General features: G+C 43.0%; 1 protein-coding gene across 1 annotated transcript in view; it reads left to right on the top strand.

Moving 5' to 3' along the window:
- Nucleotides 1–18572, top strand: part of LOC137021130 (chemokine-like protein TAFA-1) — a 198126-nt gene extending 179554 nt beyond the window's left edge. Inside the window, exons 3-4 of the mRNA XM_067387350.1 lie at nt 15488–15612; nt 18508–18572. Coding sequence (XP_067243451.1) covers nt 15488–15612; nt 18508–18534 — 152 coding nt within the window. The 3' untranslated portion in view covers nt 18535–18572. The remainder of the gene's footprint in view (nt 1–15487; nt 15613–18507) is intronic.
- Nucleotides 18573–20276: the final 1704 nt, after the last annotated feature.

Raw genomic sequence — 20276 nt, 5'->3', positions numbered from 1 at the left:
TGATTGCAAAGGTTCGAAGGGATGACCCCGGAGAGCTGTGAGAACCAGGGTCAAATCCCAAGAGGGTACGGAGGAAGGGTGAGGAGGATTTAGTCCCCTCGCCCCCCTCAGGAATCTGACGATCAGATCGTGTTTCCCCAGGGACTTACCCTCAACTGCGTGGTGATGTGCGGCAATAGCGGCAACATGCACCTTGAGGGTGGAGGGAGACAGCCTTCGCTCCAACCCATCTTGCAGGAAGGAAAGCACAGATCCGACCGAACATGATAGGGGGTCCTCTCGACGAGAGGCGCACCATTAGACGAACAGGTTCCACTTCAACGCATAGAGATTCCTAGTGGAAGGAGCTCTAGTGGAAGTGATGGTGTCTACGACCGCTTGCGGGAGATCACTCAGAACCTCCGCATCCCGTCCAGGGACCACACGTGGAGGTTCCACAGATCGGGACGCGGGTGCCACAGGGTGCCCCGTCTCTGAGTCAGGGGGTCCTTCCTCAGAGGAATCGGCCAGGGAGGTGCTGTCGCGAGGAGGATGAGGTCTGAGAACCAGGTCCGAGTGGGCCAGTACGGAGCCACTAACAGAACCTGCTCCCCGTCCTCCCTGACCTTGCACATGAGTTGTGCGAGAAGGCTCACTGGGGGAAACGCATGTTTGCGCAGACCCGGGGGCCAGCTGTGTGCCAGGGCATCCGTGCCGAGCGTGCCGCCGGTCAGGGAATAAAACCACTGGCAGAGGGCAGTTTCCGGGGAGGCAAACAGGACTACCTGGGCCTCGCAGAAACGCCGCCAAATCAGCTGGACCGCCTGGGGGTGGAGCCGCCACTCGCCCGCAAGTAGATGCTGCCGTGACAGCTCGTCGGCTGCACGGTAGAGCACACCTGAGACACGAGTGGCCCGAAGGGACCTCAGATCCTTCTGACTCCACAACAAGAGATGGCGGGCGAGTTGCGACATGCGACGGAAGCGTAGACCACCTTGACGGTTGGTGTACACAACGGCCGCAGTGCTGTGTGAGCGGACTAGAACGTGCTTGCCTGACAACAGCTTCTTGAAGCGGGCCAGCGCAAGACGAACCGCTAGCAACTCGAGGCAATTGGTATGCCAATGCAGCTGAGGCCCCGTCCAAAGACCTGTCACTGCATGCCCGTTGTACGTGGCCCCCCATCCCGTGGCAGAGACATCTGTGGAGACCACAGCGTGCCTGGACACTCGTTCGAGGGGTACTCCGGCCCACAGGAACGAAGGGTCCAACCACCGGACAAGGGTGCGACGGCAGCTCGGTGTCACGGGGACACGGAGCGTGCCGCACTGCCACACCCATCTCGGGACCCGGCCGCGGAGCCAGTGTTGAAGCGGTCTCATATGAAGCAATCCGAGCGGCGTTACCGCGGCTGCATATGCCATATGCCCCAGGAGCCTCTGAAAATCTTTCAGTGGAGCCGCTGTCCTGCACTTGAGCGAGCTCAGGCAGTTCAACACCGACTGGACGCGCGCCTCGGTGAGACGCGCAGTCCGTGCGACCGAGTCTAGCTCGAGACCGAGACAAGAGATCCTCTACCCGGGGGCGAGTTTGCTCTTGTCCCAGTTGACCTGAAGACCCAACCGGCTGGGAGCTACAACCATGTCGGGTAGGACTTTGTACTGACATGCCCGACCCTCGAACGCAGACCGACCTAGGAAGGGTCTGTGTCGAGGCAGAATCGAGACATGAAAGTACGCGTCCTTCAGGTCTATTGCTGCAAACCAATCCTGGGGACGGTCCAGGATTGGCCGTAGCCCACCGCCCTTTTTCGGTACAATGGAGTAGGGGCTGTAGAACCCCGACTTCATATCGGCTGGAGGGACCGGCTTGATTGTATCCTTCGCCAGGAGGACAGCAATCTCCACCCGGAGAACAGGTGCACTGTCCAACGACACCGGAGTGAAGTGGACAGCCCTGAAGACCGGGGGACGCCGGGCGAACTGAATCGCATAGCCGAGTCTGATAGTACGAATGAGCCAACTGGACAGGCTGGGGAGCGTGATCCACGCTTCCAGACACTGAGCCAGCGGGACCAAAGGCACCACAGACGCACCGGGGGTGGGGCAGCAAGGCAGAGAGGGACCCAACCCGGACGGCTTGGGGGCGGCCCGGAGTGGGGTCGGACTCTGCGAGGCAGCAGTGTGCATGGGAGACAGCGCACGGGACGCGGTCTGCACCATCACACTGCCACCTGCTGGCGAATGGGGAGGGAGCTGTCAGCGGCGAGGCGGAGCCTGGCACACTGGCAGACACCCCTTGTTGTGACCTGGAGTTTGAGGAAACTGCTCTTTTTGTGAAAAAGTGGGTACCGCTGGACTCCGGAGAGCCAGCGGCGGTGGACAGACAAACACAAATTCCCCCCGGCCCTCCTCCGGGGGTGGGAGAGATGGTGGAAAACTCTCCCGAAGAGCAAGATCCTTCCCCTCCAGGTTGCCCGTCTCAGTGCCGTGTTTTGCTCTTGCGTTTACCACCGGGCTTAGCGGAGACGGGCTGGGCACCATGCCCGCGACCGGCACCCTGCTGTCTGGCTGGTGTAGGCTGCTGCTTTGCCGTCTTAGCAGGGGCGGAGGACGATGCAGGCGGGCGCCCTCGGCGACGAGCGGGCTGAGGCTGAGCCACTGGCGGCTGGGTGGAGGCAGCCTCAGTGACTGATAGCCTCAGCCTGCTTCTGTGCAGCGGAGAACTGATGGGCGAAGCTCTCCACCGCGTCGCCGAATAGGCCGACCGGGGACACGGGGGAATTTAGGAACCTTTGCTTATCGGCATCCCGCATGTCCGCCAAGGTCAGCCAGAGATGGCGTTGCTGGACTACCAAAGTAGACATCGCATGACCAACAGCGCGTGCTGTCACCTTCGTCGCCCGGAGGGCGAGGTCGGTGGCAGCGCGCAGCTCCCCCAGCAGCTGTTGGTCAGGACCTTCCTGGGGCATTTCTGACAGCGCTTTTGCCTGGTAGACCTGCAAAAGCGCCATCGCATGCAGGGCAGAGGCAGCCTGCGGCAGCGCGTCCGGGTCTTCCCCCGAGGACTCTGGCTCACCTTCCGATGCTGTGATCGACATCTGATCCGCTGCCGGCGCACCAAAGGTAACGGCTGGACAGTCCGAAGAGGGCCCAGTGGAAACCAACGGCGGCAGGATGGGTTGCGGTGCTGCTGAGGCGGCAGGGGCTCGAGGAGCGTTTCCGCTCGGCGGGGAAGCCCTGACCGTTATCCTCAGGTCGCCCTTCCTATACAGCGCCGTACCGTCATTCCGGTTCCCGGGGCCGGAAAAAACAGTCGAACGCGGCATAGGAGAGGGGACCCCCGCTTCCTGAGACTTCAGGAAGGAGAGCCTCGACCTCAGCACCACGATGGTCATGTTCCCGCAATGGGAACATGAACCATCCACAAAAGCTGCTTCAGCGTGCTGAACGCCCAAACACGAGATGCAGCGATTGTGCCCATCAGCAGGGACCAGGGAACGACCGCACCCAGTAACGAAATGACATACTGTCAGGGTTCGTCTGTAAAGCTCTTTTAGAAGGGGAAGTCAACTCACTCGTGCTGAAGCACCCAGGGAGCGACGCGATGTGTCAGGTACACCACTCCCTGACACACCGCGGAACCGGCCCAAATCGCTACCTCACACACACTCTTTGTGTTGCTGTGAAAACAGCAGTTTAGAGCTTATAGCTCAGCTCCTCGGACACTCGCGACCTCGCTGAACGTGCCCTCTTCACCAGCACCGAAGCTCGCTGCAGATCCTCTTCTGAGGCAGTGTTTTAGAACAAAAAACACACGAAGAAAGGAGTCTTCTAAACAGGACACCAGTGAATGGCTCCGAAGCGAAAGACAGAGTGCGATTGCATCTGCTTCCTATTTATATACACCTGACGTGGGCGGTGCGCATTATGCAAATATCGCACGCCAATTCCATTGGCTTGTTTTAGTTTACACGAAGATGATAGGGCTCTCTAAGCGATATCCCAATTCGTCGGTCACTACTGACGTACGTCGAACGTGACCGACTGAAAGGGAACTGCACTTGTCAAACAAATTCACAGGGTTTTAAGTAGGTTAGCAGCAGGCATCATAACAGTTGATTTTACATAGCATAATTTATGTGTTGAGAATTTTCTGAGCCTATAAATATTCCGAGATTGTTTTGTGCATTTGTTGAGAGCTGTGGACAGTTTGTCAGCATAATCGGCCAAACAATGCACTTGTCATAACACCACGGCTGAGTCAAGTGTTCCATTAAGAAGAACGCACACACAAGCTCACTTCAAGCAAAAGATGAAGACTCTGAAGTCTATTCATTAAGAGTGGAGAGCTTTGACAGGGTTGTGATTGAGAGGCCTTACATTGCTCTTTGAATCTCTAATCAAGCCACACTTCTTCCTCCGTGTAAAACACTGACTAATGGCGACTAACGGCGCTCCATTCCTTCCCAGGTCAGTCTTCTCTGACCCTCAGACAGGGACCTGATCTCGGCTCCCCGTTAATTACACCCCAGGTTCATTAGAGCTGCTCTGCTCGCCCTTTGACCTTATCCGGCTTTATTGCAACCGTTACCTGTGCCTACTTAAAAAAGAAAACACAGTTGATCCATCCACACCAAAAGCCCAGCAAAGGCCTTATTTAATCAGCAATGTCATTAACAGACAGCTTCTCTGGGCAGGTAAAGAAAGAGAGAGTGGCTGGAGTGGATTTAAAGAGCGAGTTCATTCTTCACTTTGATGACGTGCAGGACAGCAAAGGGAGGGGAAGGAGGGGGATGGCCATTATCTGCACTGATGTATCGATCCGGACCCCGGCGCTGTGAATTAACACCTGCAAGAAAAGCATGAGAATTTAAAGTGTAATTGCTTAGCGCTCTTAATCTCTGCTGGAAGTGATCGATTGAGTGACGTTGGGAAAACGCAGTCTGCTGATGAATTCATCTAGGAGACCCTGGTGTTGTCATAAAAAATTTAGATGAGTGCAGATTGTTTACAGAAAATTAGACACTTTTAGATGCTGTAATTGCTATCATTTTACACATTACTATTACTAATTAATTGAAGTCAAGTCAAACTTTATTTATAGAGCACAATTTTACACAAATGTAGTTGATCCAAAGTGCTTTACAGTGAAATGAAAATGTAAAAGGATTGATTAATTATGGCTAATTTATTTATATATTTAGATATTCCTGGTGTCAAGGTTAATTATATGAGAAAAAAATATATTATTTTTTTTCAGTGAGACCATACATAACCATGCCATGCCATTTCTCATTATGGTTCCTCAAGGTGCTTCCTTCCACAGATGACTGACAGACACTTTGTCACTCTCACTTTTGCTTTTGAATGACCATGTGTATGTGTGCAAGTGTCACCTCTGCGTCAGTGATAGACAACATAGTGTGATGTTAATGACAGACCCTTTGACAGCTTGATTTATTTAATGCCAGGCGACGAGCGGCATTGGCTGATACCTGACAGTGCTGCCAACCTGCGTGCTGTTCGGGTTCACAGATCTACAAGCACTCCAAAAGGTCCACACCTGCTCCCAATCATATAGCACTTAGGATGATCAAGGACCTTCTCTAAATACAACCACAAACCATTACAACACAAACTGGAAAAAAAATGATCTCAAATCAGCCTAAAAGAGTCAACCTCTACCTACACTTCCTTCGTGGCAGCGACTCTAGGAAGACGGATGACCAGGAAAGTGCGACCTGGGCCCCACGGGTCCTGCTCTGCTCCAATAATCCACTTTTTCTTGCTTTCTCCTGGGAGGAAACACTATCCTGCTGAGGCTACGATGGCAAAAAAGTTGCTGAAATTGTGACTTTGTGATGGCTGCGAGGATCTAGAAGAGGGCAAGATGCTGGCGGGGACCATATAAGGATCAAAGCCCGGTGAGAAAGGCCTGTCTTCCCGGCTGAGAAGGTCATCTGAATGGGGTCTGGCTTGGATCCAGACAGATAAAAGTCTGAGCGCAAAAGCACTGACCCTAGTGTCCTCTCTCGTGGGCTCTTTTCTGCTCGCCAAGTTTGCGATAGAAAGAGAGAGAGAGAGCCATCTGTCAGATGGGTCAAACGCTGGTACGGCAGACATCAGACCATTTGTCTCACTTTGACTCTGCTGTATCCACACATTTAGGGACTGGCAGTAAATGCTGAACGTGTCTTCTGGAGTATTCCAGAATTTGGAGAAAATCAGTTTGAGTTCGGTCATGCTGTTAAAGTTGTGTAAAGTTTTTTTAAGTTGATACAGCAAAAAATATTGTGTACTATTTTTAAATACAGAACATGTAATTTAAAATTACAAAAACTTAGTTCAAGCTAATAAAATAGTACATTATGAAATGTGTATTAAAGGGATAGTTCACCCAAAAATGAAAATTTTATGTTTATCTGCTTACCCCCAGTGCATCCAAGATGTAGGTGACTTTTTTTCTTCAGTCGAACGCAAATTATAATTTTTAACTGCAACCGCTGCCGTCTGTCAGTCAAATAATAGCAGTAGATGGGAACTTCAACTATAACAGTAAATAAAACTTCCTTAGACAAATCAAAATTAAAACCTGCGGCTCGTGACGACACATTAATGTCCTAAGACACGAAACGATCGGTTTGTGCGAGAAACCGAACAGTATTTATATAATTTATATATTATATAAATGTATTTATATATGTATTTATATAACCTGTCGTTTCGTGTCTTAGGACATCAATGTGCCATCACGAGCCACAGGGTTTAATTTTGATTTGTCTATGGAAGTTTTTTTGACTCTTATTGTTCAAGTTCCCAATCACTGCTATTTTTTGACTGACAGACGGCAGCGGTTGCCGTTAAAAATCATAATTTGCGTTCGACTGAAGAAAAAAAGTCCTCTACATCTTGGATGCACTGGGGGTAAGCAGATAAACATAAAATTTTCATTTTTGGGTGAACTATGCCTTTAATAAAATGATTTTGAATTGTATAATTAAGCAATATCACATGAATTGAAGCGAAGCAGAGGGTAGACGGCATAATTGTTAGTGTTTTTATAAAACAGTTCAATACAAAAGAAGTTGATACTGAGTAAATTACATTTCAGACAAATGTGGCTTGTTAGTTTTGTATATTTTAGCTATGGCAGCAAAGCATTTCCAAATAAAATCACAGCATTAACTTTAGTGAATATTCAAGCAATTCACAGTAGTTGCACTGAACTGGTTGAGTGAATGATTCAGTGACTCATTCATAAAATCAGTGGACCTGTACCCACCCTTTGCAATTTACATTTGTCTACTTATATGTAGCACATATCATATTTCCAATATTTGGATAAGTGTTCAATTGAAGCCTGCATATGTGTGTAGAACTTTTGATTACCCAATGGGACACACAATATAGTGTTGTAAAAATGGAAGTAAAGTTTTTACAGAGCTTTATTTACACATTTTAATACTTAAAACAAGTAACTTGAAATTCTATAAACATGTTTTGGCATTTTCAGACAGTCTTGCTCACCTACGTTCTGTCACATGCACATGCTTTCAAGTGGCCAAGACCGCAGATGTTGGCAATGGGACAGGCTCAGTCACACATCAGTGTTTTGGAACGAATAAGTGAATGATTCAATGACTCTCTCATAAAGACACTCCCTACATCACAATTTGCATACTATCCACCCTAAAGGTATTCAAGATCTTAAATGATATATAGGATGGATATTATGCGAAGTAGCTCATTGTCTCCCACTTGTTTTGTTCATTAATGTATTAGCCTTTGAACGAATTGGTTAAATGAATGATTCAATTAATTTGTTTTTGTAAATGTACTTGCCGTATAGATGTAACCTGCAGAAAGAATCTCAGCCAAATCAAATTCGAAGGATGGGAACTAACTGTTCTATGATCAAATGTATATATGTAAATTGAACTTTGATGTGATTATTTCCAAACAGCATGCACTTGAGCTGTACGTAAATTTAGCAACATTCTGCTCACACTGTACACACCTTAGTGCTGTAATACAATTCATTTTTGTACAAAAAAGTCTCACATTTCATACTCTCTGTTAGGCCAGAATTTTAATCTGGGCTTCAGTGTTTCCATCATTGTTCTCTTCCATGGAATTGATTTCTTTTTCTCTATTTTTTGCTCTTTGCCTTTTGCAGGTATTCATTATTTTCATTTTCAAATGGCTTCAATATTCAGAGTGTCGGAATATAAATCCTTCAAGCCTGGTAATGAAAAAGAGGCTTGTTGGTGCCTTTCACTCTCTGAGCTCAGGAACATTACATTTGAGAACAAGCACCCTGTGGCAAACACCTGTGCAATATCTGCTCTTAAAAGAACTACAACATTTTGTGTAGTGTCATTCTGCGTTTCAGATCTATTTTTCACATTTTTACCAACTTTGTCCAGTCAAGTGTGTGTTTCCATTTGTTTTTTTCTATGAAACATGACATGTATTTTGAAGACGGACTATGATAACAAAACTAATATCTCATCGCTTCCTTGTATGACTAACTGCAGGTGTTCTTCCTGCGCAACACAACACAATCGCCATGTATCTGAAACCTAGAAAGAATGTGGATACACCCCTGCTGACCGATAATTGCTTTGTGATTAAGATGGTACACAGTAAAACTGAGCTGTACAGAAAAGTGGCAGGTAAAGAAACAGGAAGAGTCTGTGGTAATCACTCTCCATCCTGTTCAGACCAGAGGGAGTTTAGTGTTTAATGAACCTTGGGCTAGTGTGTGCACCGCACATGAGAGTGAGGAATTATGGGACAGATAACGTTGTCGGGTTCGGGTATCTGTGGTGGCTATTAGGATCATATCTACAGTAGGTGGCATATAAGTCAAATGGTAGTGTGTGTGTGTGTGTGTGTGTGTGTGTGTGTGTGTGTGTGTGTGTGTGCGTGTGTGTGTGTGTAATTTGAGGAAAAAAGTAGCTTTAGATAGATAAATATGTGACCTGATCCATCATTTTAAAACATTTTGTCCCAGAAACACATGAGCACTAAATGAAACCATAAGTAAGTAATTAAAGGGGTAGTTGATTATGATTTCACTTTTTTAACTTTAGTTAGTGTCTAAGTTACGACGCTCAAAGTTCAATGCAAAAGGAGATATTTTCTTTTAAAGAATTCGCTGTTTAAGGACTACAACAGACGACTGGTAGGGACTATAATGAGCTTCTTCCAGGTTAGTGACATCACTAACCCTAAAATTTACATAAACCCCGCAACAAAGGGGGTGATCGAGGCCATGTTGGGCTGCTTTAGAGAAGAGGAAAAGTTGTTTTATTAGAGTGTTGTTGCCATGCCATTATTTTATACCAGACTGCTTCACAAACGAGGGTCAATTCAACGCTGGATTTGCACAAAAGATTAACATGACGGCACATGCTAGTCGATGAGTTGAATCAAGTCCTCAGCAACTACATACATTTATCCACTAACTATTCAGGAATATCCAGATGCATTCTAAAAGTTGTAACTTCTTCCTGAGTCTCTCCATCAGTGTCCGACTCCAGTCGGCTGAACATCGTTACTGACAATCATCATTTTGGCTGCGTGAGATTCTCCACCTTTATTGTTGAGCAACCGATGCGCGAGCTGTTAAAGCTCCGCCCTCTTTTGGAATGTGGGCCTGGAGCAGCAGCAGCTCATTTGCATTTAAAGGGACACACACAATAACAATGTGTTTTTGCTCACACCCAAATAGTGGCAAATTTGACAAGCTATAATGAATTATCTGTGGAGTATTTTGAACTGAAACTTCATAGTCACATTCTGGGGACACCAGAGACTTATATTACATCTTGTAAAAGGGGCATTATAGGTCCCCTTTAAAGGTACAATATGTACAATTTTTGCAGTAAAATATCCAAAAACCACTAGGCTAGTGTTATATATTTTGTCCAGCTGATTACTAACAATATCTCTAATGTTTTCAACTACTTGTAAATCATGAGAAAATTCCCATTCTAAACAGTGACACGGGGCAGTGCAGTCGCCTGTCAATGACGTCAGTTACCTTTGTTACCGCCTTTACTGATGTAGAAACCACATGACAACAGTGCCGTGGACAAATGCGGAAGTAGTGTCTAGCGTCCAGCAAACCACTAGCTTGCTTCAAGCAGTTGCTTATTTACTTCTTGCACGTTTTATGGTGGATTGTGTTACTTATTTATGGAACATAATTACTGTTTACCATCTGCCGCTTGTTCTGTCGACAAGGACAGCTCCCGTAAACTCATGACCGGAAAAGCGGAAGCGGCGCCGGCGACTGTGTCATAATAAAAGTCCCGCTGCTCGTGAGGCGTGTGTTGATCAATCGCTCCAGCTCCTCGTTCAGCTCCCGCAACACTTGCTCCTGCTCTGCTTCATACTATAGTAACGTTAATAATCGCATCCACGAACATGAGTTCTTCCAGACTCCAATCCCTATTCTTTTGCACCGTCCGTTGAGATGGAGACCACATGTCCCAAGTTTCCGCTCTAAAACTTGGCGTCATCAAACTACGCCTTTGTTTTGAATAGGCTTCTAGCGACCTCTAGCGGAAAAAAATATCACAAATTGTACCTTTTAAGTAAAAATATTGAAATAGTATAAATATTTAGCAATATATTTATAATTTTAGCTATATGCTACTTAAGTTCTTTTTCATGAGCTATGGACACTGAATCACAAACTGATGAACCGGTTCACTGAAATGAACCATCTGAAAGAATGTTTAATAAAAAGAATTGGATATTCCATCGGCACTTTCCTGGTAAATTTAACATCAGGTGATGATGTTCACAAGGTGTTTCATTGATGTAATTTTGCAGTTTTAACACTGATTGAGCGATTACATGAGAGATACATTTTAAGTCATAGCTACTGTAGCTTTCTACATACCCTATGATTTTAATTTTGTTTTTGTCATGCAATAACTAGTAGTAAAGAGGAAGAGATGATCAGTTCAGTCAGCAACAGTGATCTGTCACGCCACATTAAAGAGCATCAAAATGACATTTATTGTTAAATTTCATATTAAAATTGGCTTAATTTGAAAGCTGGATTATGTGGGTTTAAAAAAACATCCAAGGTTGTTTTCGTTTTATTTTTTCTCCACTAACTACATATGTCGTGAACAGGTATTTTAAATACAAGTTTTATCCAGTTACTGGAACTTGAATTTAACCCTGGCTTGGCTTTCTCACATATCTATACCGAAAGTGCAAGCTGTGTTTCAGGCCTTCTCAAAGAAGTGAGAAGACTGAAAATCTGCTGTTAAAATCTGAGGGATGTAAAGCAGTGAGCTAAGAGTGTGTTTGTGAGGAGAAAGGAGTCAGCCTCTGCTTGGATTTAGCTGAAGCTAGCGAGTGAGGATTGCGCTAAGACTTTATATTGATTAATTTTTACCTTTTAACCTTGGTGACAGACAGCAAAGATAATGTACAGAATAATGAAATCTAAGTTGGACTTTTAACCTTCAAATCCCAAACAATTTACCTCAGAAAATCCTCTTCACTGCAGCAAGAACAGTTGACAGTTAAAAAGAGGGTTTGTTGGTAGACAGACTTAAAGGGATAGCTCACCCAAAAATGAAACTTCTCTCATCATTTACTCATATAGACTTCTTTCTTCTGAGGAAAATAAAAGACGATATTTTGAGAAGTGTGTTCATACAATGGATTTAAATGGTTACAAAACTGTTGGTTACCATCATTCTTCAAAATATCATCTTTTCCCTTTCAGTCGGTCACGTTCGACGTACGTCAGTAGTGACCGACGAATTGGGATCCCGTAAGTGATATCCCAATTCGTCGGTCACTACTGACGTACATCTCTGTTCCCTCCTTCAGGGAACGAGGGTTACATACGTAACCGCAGAGGTGTCAAGTAACGAAGTACAAATACTTCGTTACCTTACTTAAGTAGAAATTTCGGGTATCTATACTTTACTGGAGTAATTATTTTTCAGACGACTTTTTACTTCTACTCCTTACATTTTCACGCAATTATCTGTACTTTCTACTCCTTACATTTTAAAAATAGCCTCGTTACTCCTATTTCATTTTGGCTTGTTTTCATTCCGGCTTGAAAAAAAAACTATCCAGATAAATCGCGCTATCTGGATAGAGTGAATTTGATTGTGGTTGGATGAGAATAAACATATACCATTCTGACACCCTGGTTGGGTTGTACGCGATCCAGCGCACCTGCACGTCACAAATCATGTCAAATCACAAATCACATCACACTCCAGCAAGGACGACAGTGCTGGGGGTCGTTACTCGAAAAAGATTATTTCTTAAAAGTTATTATTTCTCTACTACTGGCTCATTTAGGCTATCAAACGGGTGCTTTCTCTTCGTCCTCTGCAAATTAAGCTAGGTATCGGTAGAGAGACGTTTGAATAAATTAGCGTATACACCGGTTTTTAAACTTTTTTTAGCGCGACCCTTTTTATTTATGTGACCCATAGTCATATACAACCATGTAGCTAAACAAGCCAAAACGAAACTGAAGGTAAACCTGTGTTGCTCTCATGGTGTTATACCTCTCTCTTTCGGTGAAGTGGAGCAGTGCTCTTGCTGAATGGCACGGATTGCCATTTTTTTTAACTGTATTTTATTTTTTATAACGAACAAGCTGCGATGTCACGTTTCCAGTGCTTTGTTGTGTGTGCGTGAGGCGCGGGCGCGATCAAACAGCTGTCTTTGCAGGGGACTTCCCTCATCGTCGTGGCAACGGTTCGTGGCCAGGTCAGATTACGTCAGGCCCTGCGTTCCATTCGGAGGGGCTCATCCCTATGCCCTAATCCCTTCAAAGTGTTTACCCTCCAGAGTGAGAGCTTCGAAGGGATGAAGGGTGTAGGGGTCAAAAATACTCCTTTTTTGGAACGCACTTCTGCGTCATCTTAACGAGACAATCAAGGAGGATAGATTGCGCAAGTTGCGCCCTTTGTTTAACGTTAGTTTATTTTTTTTTTTTTGGTTTATCGCACTATAATGTATATTGTGTCTATGTATTTGAAACATTTGAATGAATAATATCGTTTTGACCATAATAATGTACTAAATCTAACTCGTATAAATATTACAGTAGTACAGAAAAATACTATACATATATTTATAGGTCAAATCGAACTCCGAGCCTCCTGTAACCATTCTGTGATGACAAACAACTTCACTGTGCAAAGGATCATGGGGGTCCTAAGTGTCCATCAGTTATACCCTTCGAAATCCTTCATTCCGAAGGGCCCTTTAAAGTGGCCAGTTTTGAACACTTCGGTTTGGTACGACCCTTCAATATGGCGGCCATGATTGTTTTCACTCCGAAGTGCCCTTCGGAGGGCGATATATCCCATTTGGAATGCACCGAGAGTTTGTTGCCGTTTGTTGGATGCTCAGACGACCAAACAAACAGCGATTTAACATGTTCAGTCTGGTAAAAACAGACTCCAACCAACGCCAACACCTATCCAACAAACTCCAACAGACGAATTTGTTGGCGTTTGTCGGTGCGGTGTGAACTAAAACAGCTGAAAACTTTGGCGGGTGTTAATGTCAAGCCCTGATTGTTACTAAGCCTGCCCTGGGTACACCAAAACTACCCAAATTTTTCTTGTCCGCTGCCCTCACAGATTCTTGCAGTTAAGCTTGGATGTACATTTACATTCCAATAAAGGTTATTGATGACATTTTGAGGAGGTGGAGTGCAAAATAGACCCCTGTAACACGGCCTAAGCTTTTGTCCTTAATGGCATTTTTTTCCCTTACATTACTTTTACTTTTATACTTTAAGTAGTTTTGAAACCAGTACTTTTACACTTTTACTTGAGTAAAAAGCTTGAGTTGATACTTCAACTTCTACAGAAGTATTTTTAAACCCTAGTATCTATACTTCTACTTGACTATTGAATGTGAATACTTTTGACACCAGTGCGTAACCGAGACGTTTTGTGAGTACAAGTACACCAGCAGCTAGAGGATTGTCAATGTATGAAGGAATGAAACAATTAACCTACATATTTGTATGACCAGTGCAGAAAAACTCTTGATTTAAAAAATACGGTCATTGAAATGATATCCCAGTGTGATATTAGTGTGCTGGTCTGAAAAATAAGCTACACTGAAACTGTAGGAAAGATTTTGAGAGCTTGTTTCATCAAGGGAAAACATGGTGACTTGAGGCAGCCTCCATTTCTGTCGTCGCCACATTTCTTTCTCCTCCCTCTGTTGTGTGCAGCAGTGAATGCTATATACTCGAAATCCATGCTGATTAGAAGTGTTTTTTTGTTTTTTTTTCATGTTTTGCATTTAGCCTGAGAGAATATATTCAGGAAATGTCATTCAGTAAATATTTATGTCATAATTGCCATTTTTAAATCAATGTAATATCAAAGTAAAATAAAAGGCTTTTTACATTGTACTTAAACCTGGGTTACCAATCCTGGATTATGATACCCTATTCTAGATTTACATTGAATTACCTTGCCAAAGTTGTACAATACGGTACTAGAATATTAAAACAGATTGTTTAGCAGCACAAAACCAATCATAAACTAAATATTTCTTGCCTTATTAAACATGAGCTTTGTTCTTCCATGTGCTCTTTCAGGGAACCCAGAACGGATTTACATGGTGACATTTTCACAGACGGACAATCAAATTAAAACCGGTCACGTACCTGTCGCGAGTTCAATCAATGTTATTGACCTTATAAATATGCAAATAAGAATGATAACCCAGGGTTACAAAAGTACAGTTTAAAATCTTGAAACCTGAATGTCCAGGATTAATTTGTAACCTATGATAAATTTTGAACAGCAAGTTTCCATCCAAAGCTGCGATTTATCAATTTAACTTGCACACAAAATTGGAATATCGCATAAAACATTTGCGAATAAAGCACCTTTTCCATCCCATGTGTTAAAGAGAGCAAAATTGTCACTTCCTGGGAAATAAGTGCAAAATATCTGTAATAAAAATGGATGTTTCTGCAGTCGCGGCAGTCTTTTTCGTACATCATTCATGCTCTTCAGAGTGTGCTGGCAACACACAATAAATGCTGGTTAGTCCAGTTATCCAATCACATCATCTGTTGAGACAAAGTCACATGAGTTTTTTGTCACACATCACATTCCATGTGCATGTCTTCTTATTATTTCAAAAACTTATCTGCCTCAATTGAGTGCATATGTTCTTTATGTACATTTTTAGAATTTATGCGCATCTTGGTGTTTCCACACAGTTTTTTTTTATGCAATATCCCAAAATACACATACAAATAGGTGGATGGAAACTGCTAGTGTGAGACAAGATAACACCATGATAACAATGTTTGGAATAGCCTGGAATAATGGTTTAAAGTGCAAAAAGCCAAGAAGTGTCACATTGATAAAGATCAATTAAATAAATCAGATATACACTTAATTTTTCAACATGTTTGAAACCTTGTGTGTGTGTGTCTGTTTGTTTGTGTGTGTGTGTCGCTGCAGCCTCCATTGTGATTGGGAAGTGGTGGTGTGAGATGGAGCCGTGTCTGGAGGGAGAGGAGTGTAAGACACTACCAGACAACTCCGGCTGGATGTGTTCCTCTGGGAACAAGATCAAGACCACGAGGGTGAGGGCACGGAACATGCATTTCACACACATACACACACACACACACAATTTTATCTGATAAACTAAAAAAAAAAAAAAGTTAAAAGTTAAATCAAATATAAATACAATCTTCTATACAGTATGTTCTGAAAACAGACGTTTTACTTGTTAAATGATTCAGAGACAAGAAAGATTGTTTTGTTAGATGGTGAGACACGTAACTCTGGACCTCACTAACCTGTTTATTCTTCATGATGTGATGTGGCGGTAGCTCGTGTTCAGAAGACACATCTTCTTCATTTAGTCCTATTATAAAGGATGCTGTGCAGAGTTTAACTTAAGAAATAAGAAACTAAATAACAAGTTTAAGCCATTAGGACACAGACAGAAATAAACTAAACATCATAACTCTGACAGGAAGTATGCATGACACAATATTAAAACTTGATGAGCACATCAGTATTCCCATACGCTGATTCAGTAGAGAGGTGACAGACAGCGGATCTCTGAGAGTTATGTGACAGTGAACACAAGTAGATAGTATTACAGGGGGTTTGGTCCCTTCTTGGCATCTGCACGTGTTTAAACTATCCCAAGCCCTGCTTATGGGAATCCGATGGTGGCCGGATGATTTTCGAGATTTCCAAGGTAAGATCATGCATACAAACCTAATGAACCAGAGAAAGCAATTATTAGTGTAAAAATATCATTAAATAGAATTCATAAAATAATGTGCCCACCTATGTCAAGCTTAAAGGGACAGTTCACACAAAAATGAAAATTCTTACGCATGCTTGTTGTCCCATACGCTTTTCATTTTTATATAGATTACATAACTAGAAATTTCATTATGTAACTCATGCCTTACAACAATGGCCTTACAGCAACCGTAATTGTGGTCCACATGATATAAGTGCTATATTTAGGGTCTGTTTGCATGACACCGTTTTCAAGTAAAAATAGAAAAGGTTTTATGCGTTTTTGCCGTTTATTTACACAACAACATGCTTTTTCTCTGAGTAAAGCCCAAAGTATAGTTCACTTTTTACGCGTACACAAGGGTGAGCATACAGTGCGCGTGATGCGTATTTCGTCATCAGAAGAGTACGCGTGTACTGTATGCGCACCGCTGGATTTTTGTAACCGTGCGTACTTGCACGCGCAGGTCGCACATGTGCATTTTATTTGCAGTAATTAGTTTATCCTCAAGGTGGCAACCGTGGCAATGGGGGCATCGATTTGCAAGGCAGTCAAAGAAAATCTGCATAAACAGAACAGACCAGAACGCATGCAAGCTACAGGGACGCATGCAAGCTACAGCGTACGATCGTACGCAAAAAAAGATGAAGCATACCCAGGGCTTTAACAGCAAAACTGCAAATCTGTGAAAACAGTGGCGCATGCACATGCGTATTACATGTTTAGTCTATCCATCTTAATTTCAAAGCAGACGTAAGGTGTTTCCTGTGAATGTGTGAGATGTCCAATTTATTAGCCGCTATAGGGAAATAACAAGAAGAATATCAAAGTGCAGTAAACTGTAAAAATAAAGGTGGATAGGAAGGGCGTTTGGTGTGAGTGCTGTGTAAAAGAATGCATATGTGCACAGGCATAGTGACATTGCCAACTTGTATAGCATGTGTAAAACACTATTTTTAGTCATATTCGTGGATCCGTGTGAATGAGGAAAGTTTTGATAACATTGTCAACTGTACAAAGAAAAATCTTTTCCATTTTTAATACATCGTTGTTGTGTAAATGTACCTTTAGAGTCTTCTGAAGTCATATAATAGATTTGTAAGATCATAAGACCTTCATTATTTACTGATAATTACAAAACTCAATACTCAATCACTGATAATCTTGCCCCAAAGCTCACATCTGGCCCAAGATTGCATCCATTTTTGTTTAAAATCAAATACAGACTATCACATTTGGTTACTGCACACACAAGAATCAGTGCCGTTTTAGCATCTAATGCACTATTTTGGAATTTGAATGTGGGTAAGTTAAAGGTTTGATCTGTAACAGGGTTGCCAGGGTTTCATAACAAAACCCACCCTATTGCTACTCAAAACCCAGGCAAGTTTCAGGGGGGTCCCTCTGTAAAAAAATGCATTCCAGGGGGTAAAATCCACATTTTTGGCTGGGTTCCCTGGTAAAATTTGCATTCCAGGGGCAAAATATCACGTTATTTGGGGTCGCTTCAACCCACGGCAGTAGAATTAAAGTAGTTCAATTCCCCGGGAAAACCGCGGACTTAGCAGCACAGATCTGTACCTCACAAATAATATAGTATTATATAGAAATATAGCATACAAATCATATGGACTACTACTTTTTTGTTCTTAATTGGTGCTTGACAGATCCTGATCGCTATGACTCATTGCATGGCAATACTTTGTGTAACAATTTTTCAAAGATTTCTATTTTTGTGTTCCATGTAAAAAAAAAAAAATAAAATAAATAAATAAATAAAATGGGTTTGGGACAACATGAAGGTGAGTAAAAGTGAGCAAAATGTACATTTTAAGGTGAATTAAAGGTCATACTTTATTTTAATGGTCCACATTAGACATTCTACTGACTGACTTTGCAAATGTCAACTTACTAACCCGAACCCTATACCTAACCCTAACATTCAACTACTGTCTACAAATACTCTAATGAGACTTAGTTAAAATGTAGTTGCAAAGTTACTTATAGTTTGCAGAGTGTTTAAAATGGACCATCGAAATAAAGTGTAACCGAATTATTTCTTCACTTCTTATTGAGAAAAAACATAAAAGAAAAAAGAAAAAACTATAACGAAACAACCATATTTATCCATATTTTGTGTAAGATGTAAATTAAACGGAGGGGGAAAATGCTCCTGATATTAAACTTCCCTTTTTCTTCATATCTGCTTTCCCAGAACACCCAGCCATATTCAACTTTTTAGCTCTGAGGGCCACCAAAACTGGCTCACCAGAAGCTCAGCGACGTCCTTTTCCTCATCAAGGTTGGTGTTTCCATTTTTTTAAACATCTTGAGCCGTATGATTAGGCTTGCACATTTTAATCACTGCTCATCAACATCATTACACTCCCAAACATAATTATTGCTGAGTCAGTGTTTGTGTTTGTGAGCATATTTATATGCTGCGGATGATTAAAAAGCCACAAATATATTCCTCCTCCAGTGTCTATTCTCCCGTCAGCGTAATTTATAAGCACGCGCATGCACTAACATAATGAAAAATGTGAACACGGTAGTCGGTGCAGTAATTACCGAATACAATCCGATGAAGAAACAGATGCACAAGCAAACCGTCTATGTCGTGTGCAGTCACACACTCCAAAACATACTGTGCTGTTGTTCTAATACAGCATAATTGTGTGCATGAAAACACGCAGTCACACACACCCATACAGGGACACACTCAAATTAATGAGCATGCAAATACACACATACAGCAAAAAGGGCTCAAGCATGACCATGTAGTGGGTAATAAGCGCATAACGCTGAAATCAGTATTTTGCCTCGTCGTTTGCTTCCATTGTCTCCCATTTTGTAAGCTCCTGGGCATGGCGAGGATTTGATTACCATGTTTGTTTGTGGGTTTCCCGACATTATCCCATTATCTTTGAGGTATTCAGGGTGTGTTTGTGCATGTGCGTGTGTGAAGGTTCGCGCTTCCTGTTTGAGTAATGTGCAACCTCCAAGCCTGGAGTGTCTGATCTGCCCCACTGGAGAGTTGGTATCTAGCTTTCTGTAAACACCTTTGACCATCTTGCTGGCTCGGTCACCCTTCATCCCCCATCCCGACCCTACACTCCCTCCCGATCCTTTTTTAAGGCAATCTGGCCACGTTTGTCTATGATCAGAGCAAACAAAGGCAAAGCTAAATGTTTAAACCATCACTTGCAGTATTTGATTTGCTCTGAAAACTTTTACTTTGCGGTTTAAGCACTCACGCTTACACACACAAGCTTGTTTACTCACAAACGCTGGTATGGCGTCCATTCTCGTTTTTTCCTTTTTCAAATTGGCATGTGAGTAAGAAAAAGCCAGAGCGTGTGCCTGACAGCCTTTTTTCTCTTTTTTTCTTTATGTCTTACAGAGAGGGATCCCTCCTTGCCTGTAGCTCCAGACAAGGCAGGCCTCTTTTGAGGAAGGCACACAGTGAGAGAGGCTGAAAGACACCCTCACCCTACCTGTTCCTAATGGCTATATCATTCAGTTCCTTTATATACAAACAAAATCAATGCGTAACCAAGAAGACGAGGTTTATCCCCCAGTTTATGTTTACCTTCATCTGCCTCATTTGAGAGGAGAGATGGGCTCAGTCTGTAGCTACTGTACAGCAGGGAGCCATTCACTCCAGGCTGGATGAATCGCCTCAGCACTGGCCCCTAATACCAGCTGGTCTCGAACGTCAGAGGCCAGCAAAATTTGGCATAAGCATCAATGTCTCATTAGTATTCATAGGAATAGAAAATATGTTTGAATGGACACCGAAGTTTACAATATGGACAGCATCTAAAATGTATTTACTTATGCACAGATTTAGAAACATAAAAATCTAATTTATTTATATTACATTTACATTATACATATATGTGTAGCTGAATTTTACAATGATCATCTTAGAGTTTAGGCTTGTATAAGTGATTAAATACTTTGAAACAAATAGGGCTGCCC

This window comes from Chanodichthys erythropterus, chromosome 6, assembly GCF_024489055.1.
Source record: "Chanodichthys erythropterus isolate Z2021 chromosome 6, ASM2448905v1, whole genome shotgun sequence".
NCBI lineage: Eukaryota > Metazoa > Chordata > Actinopteri > Cypriniformes > Xenocyprididae > Chanodichthys > Chanodichthys erythropterus.
Note: the sequence above shows the minus strand (reverse complement) of the source record. Positions and strands in the feature narration are given on the sequence as shown.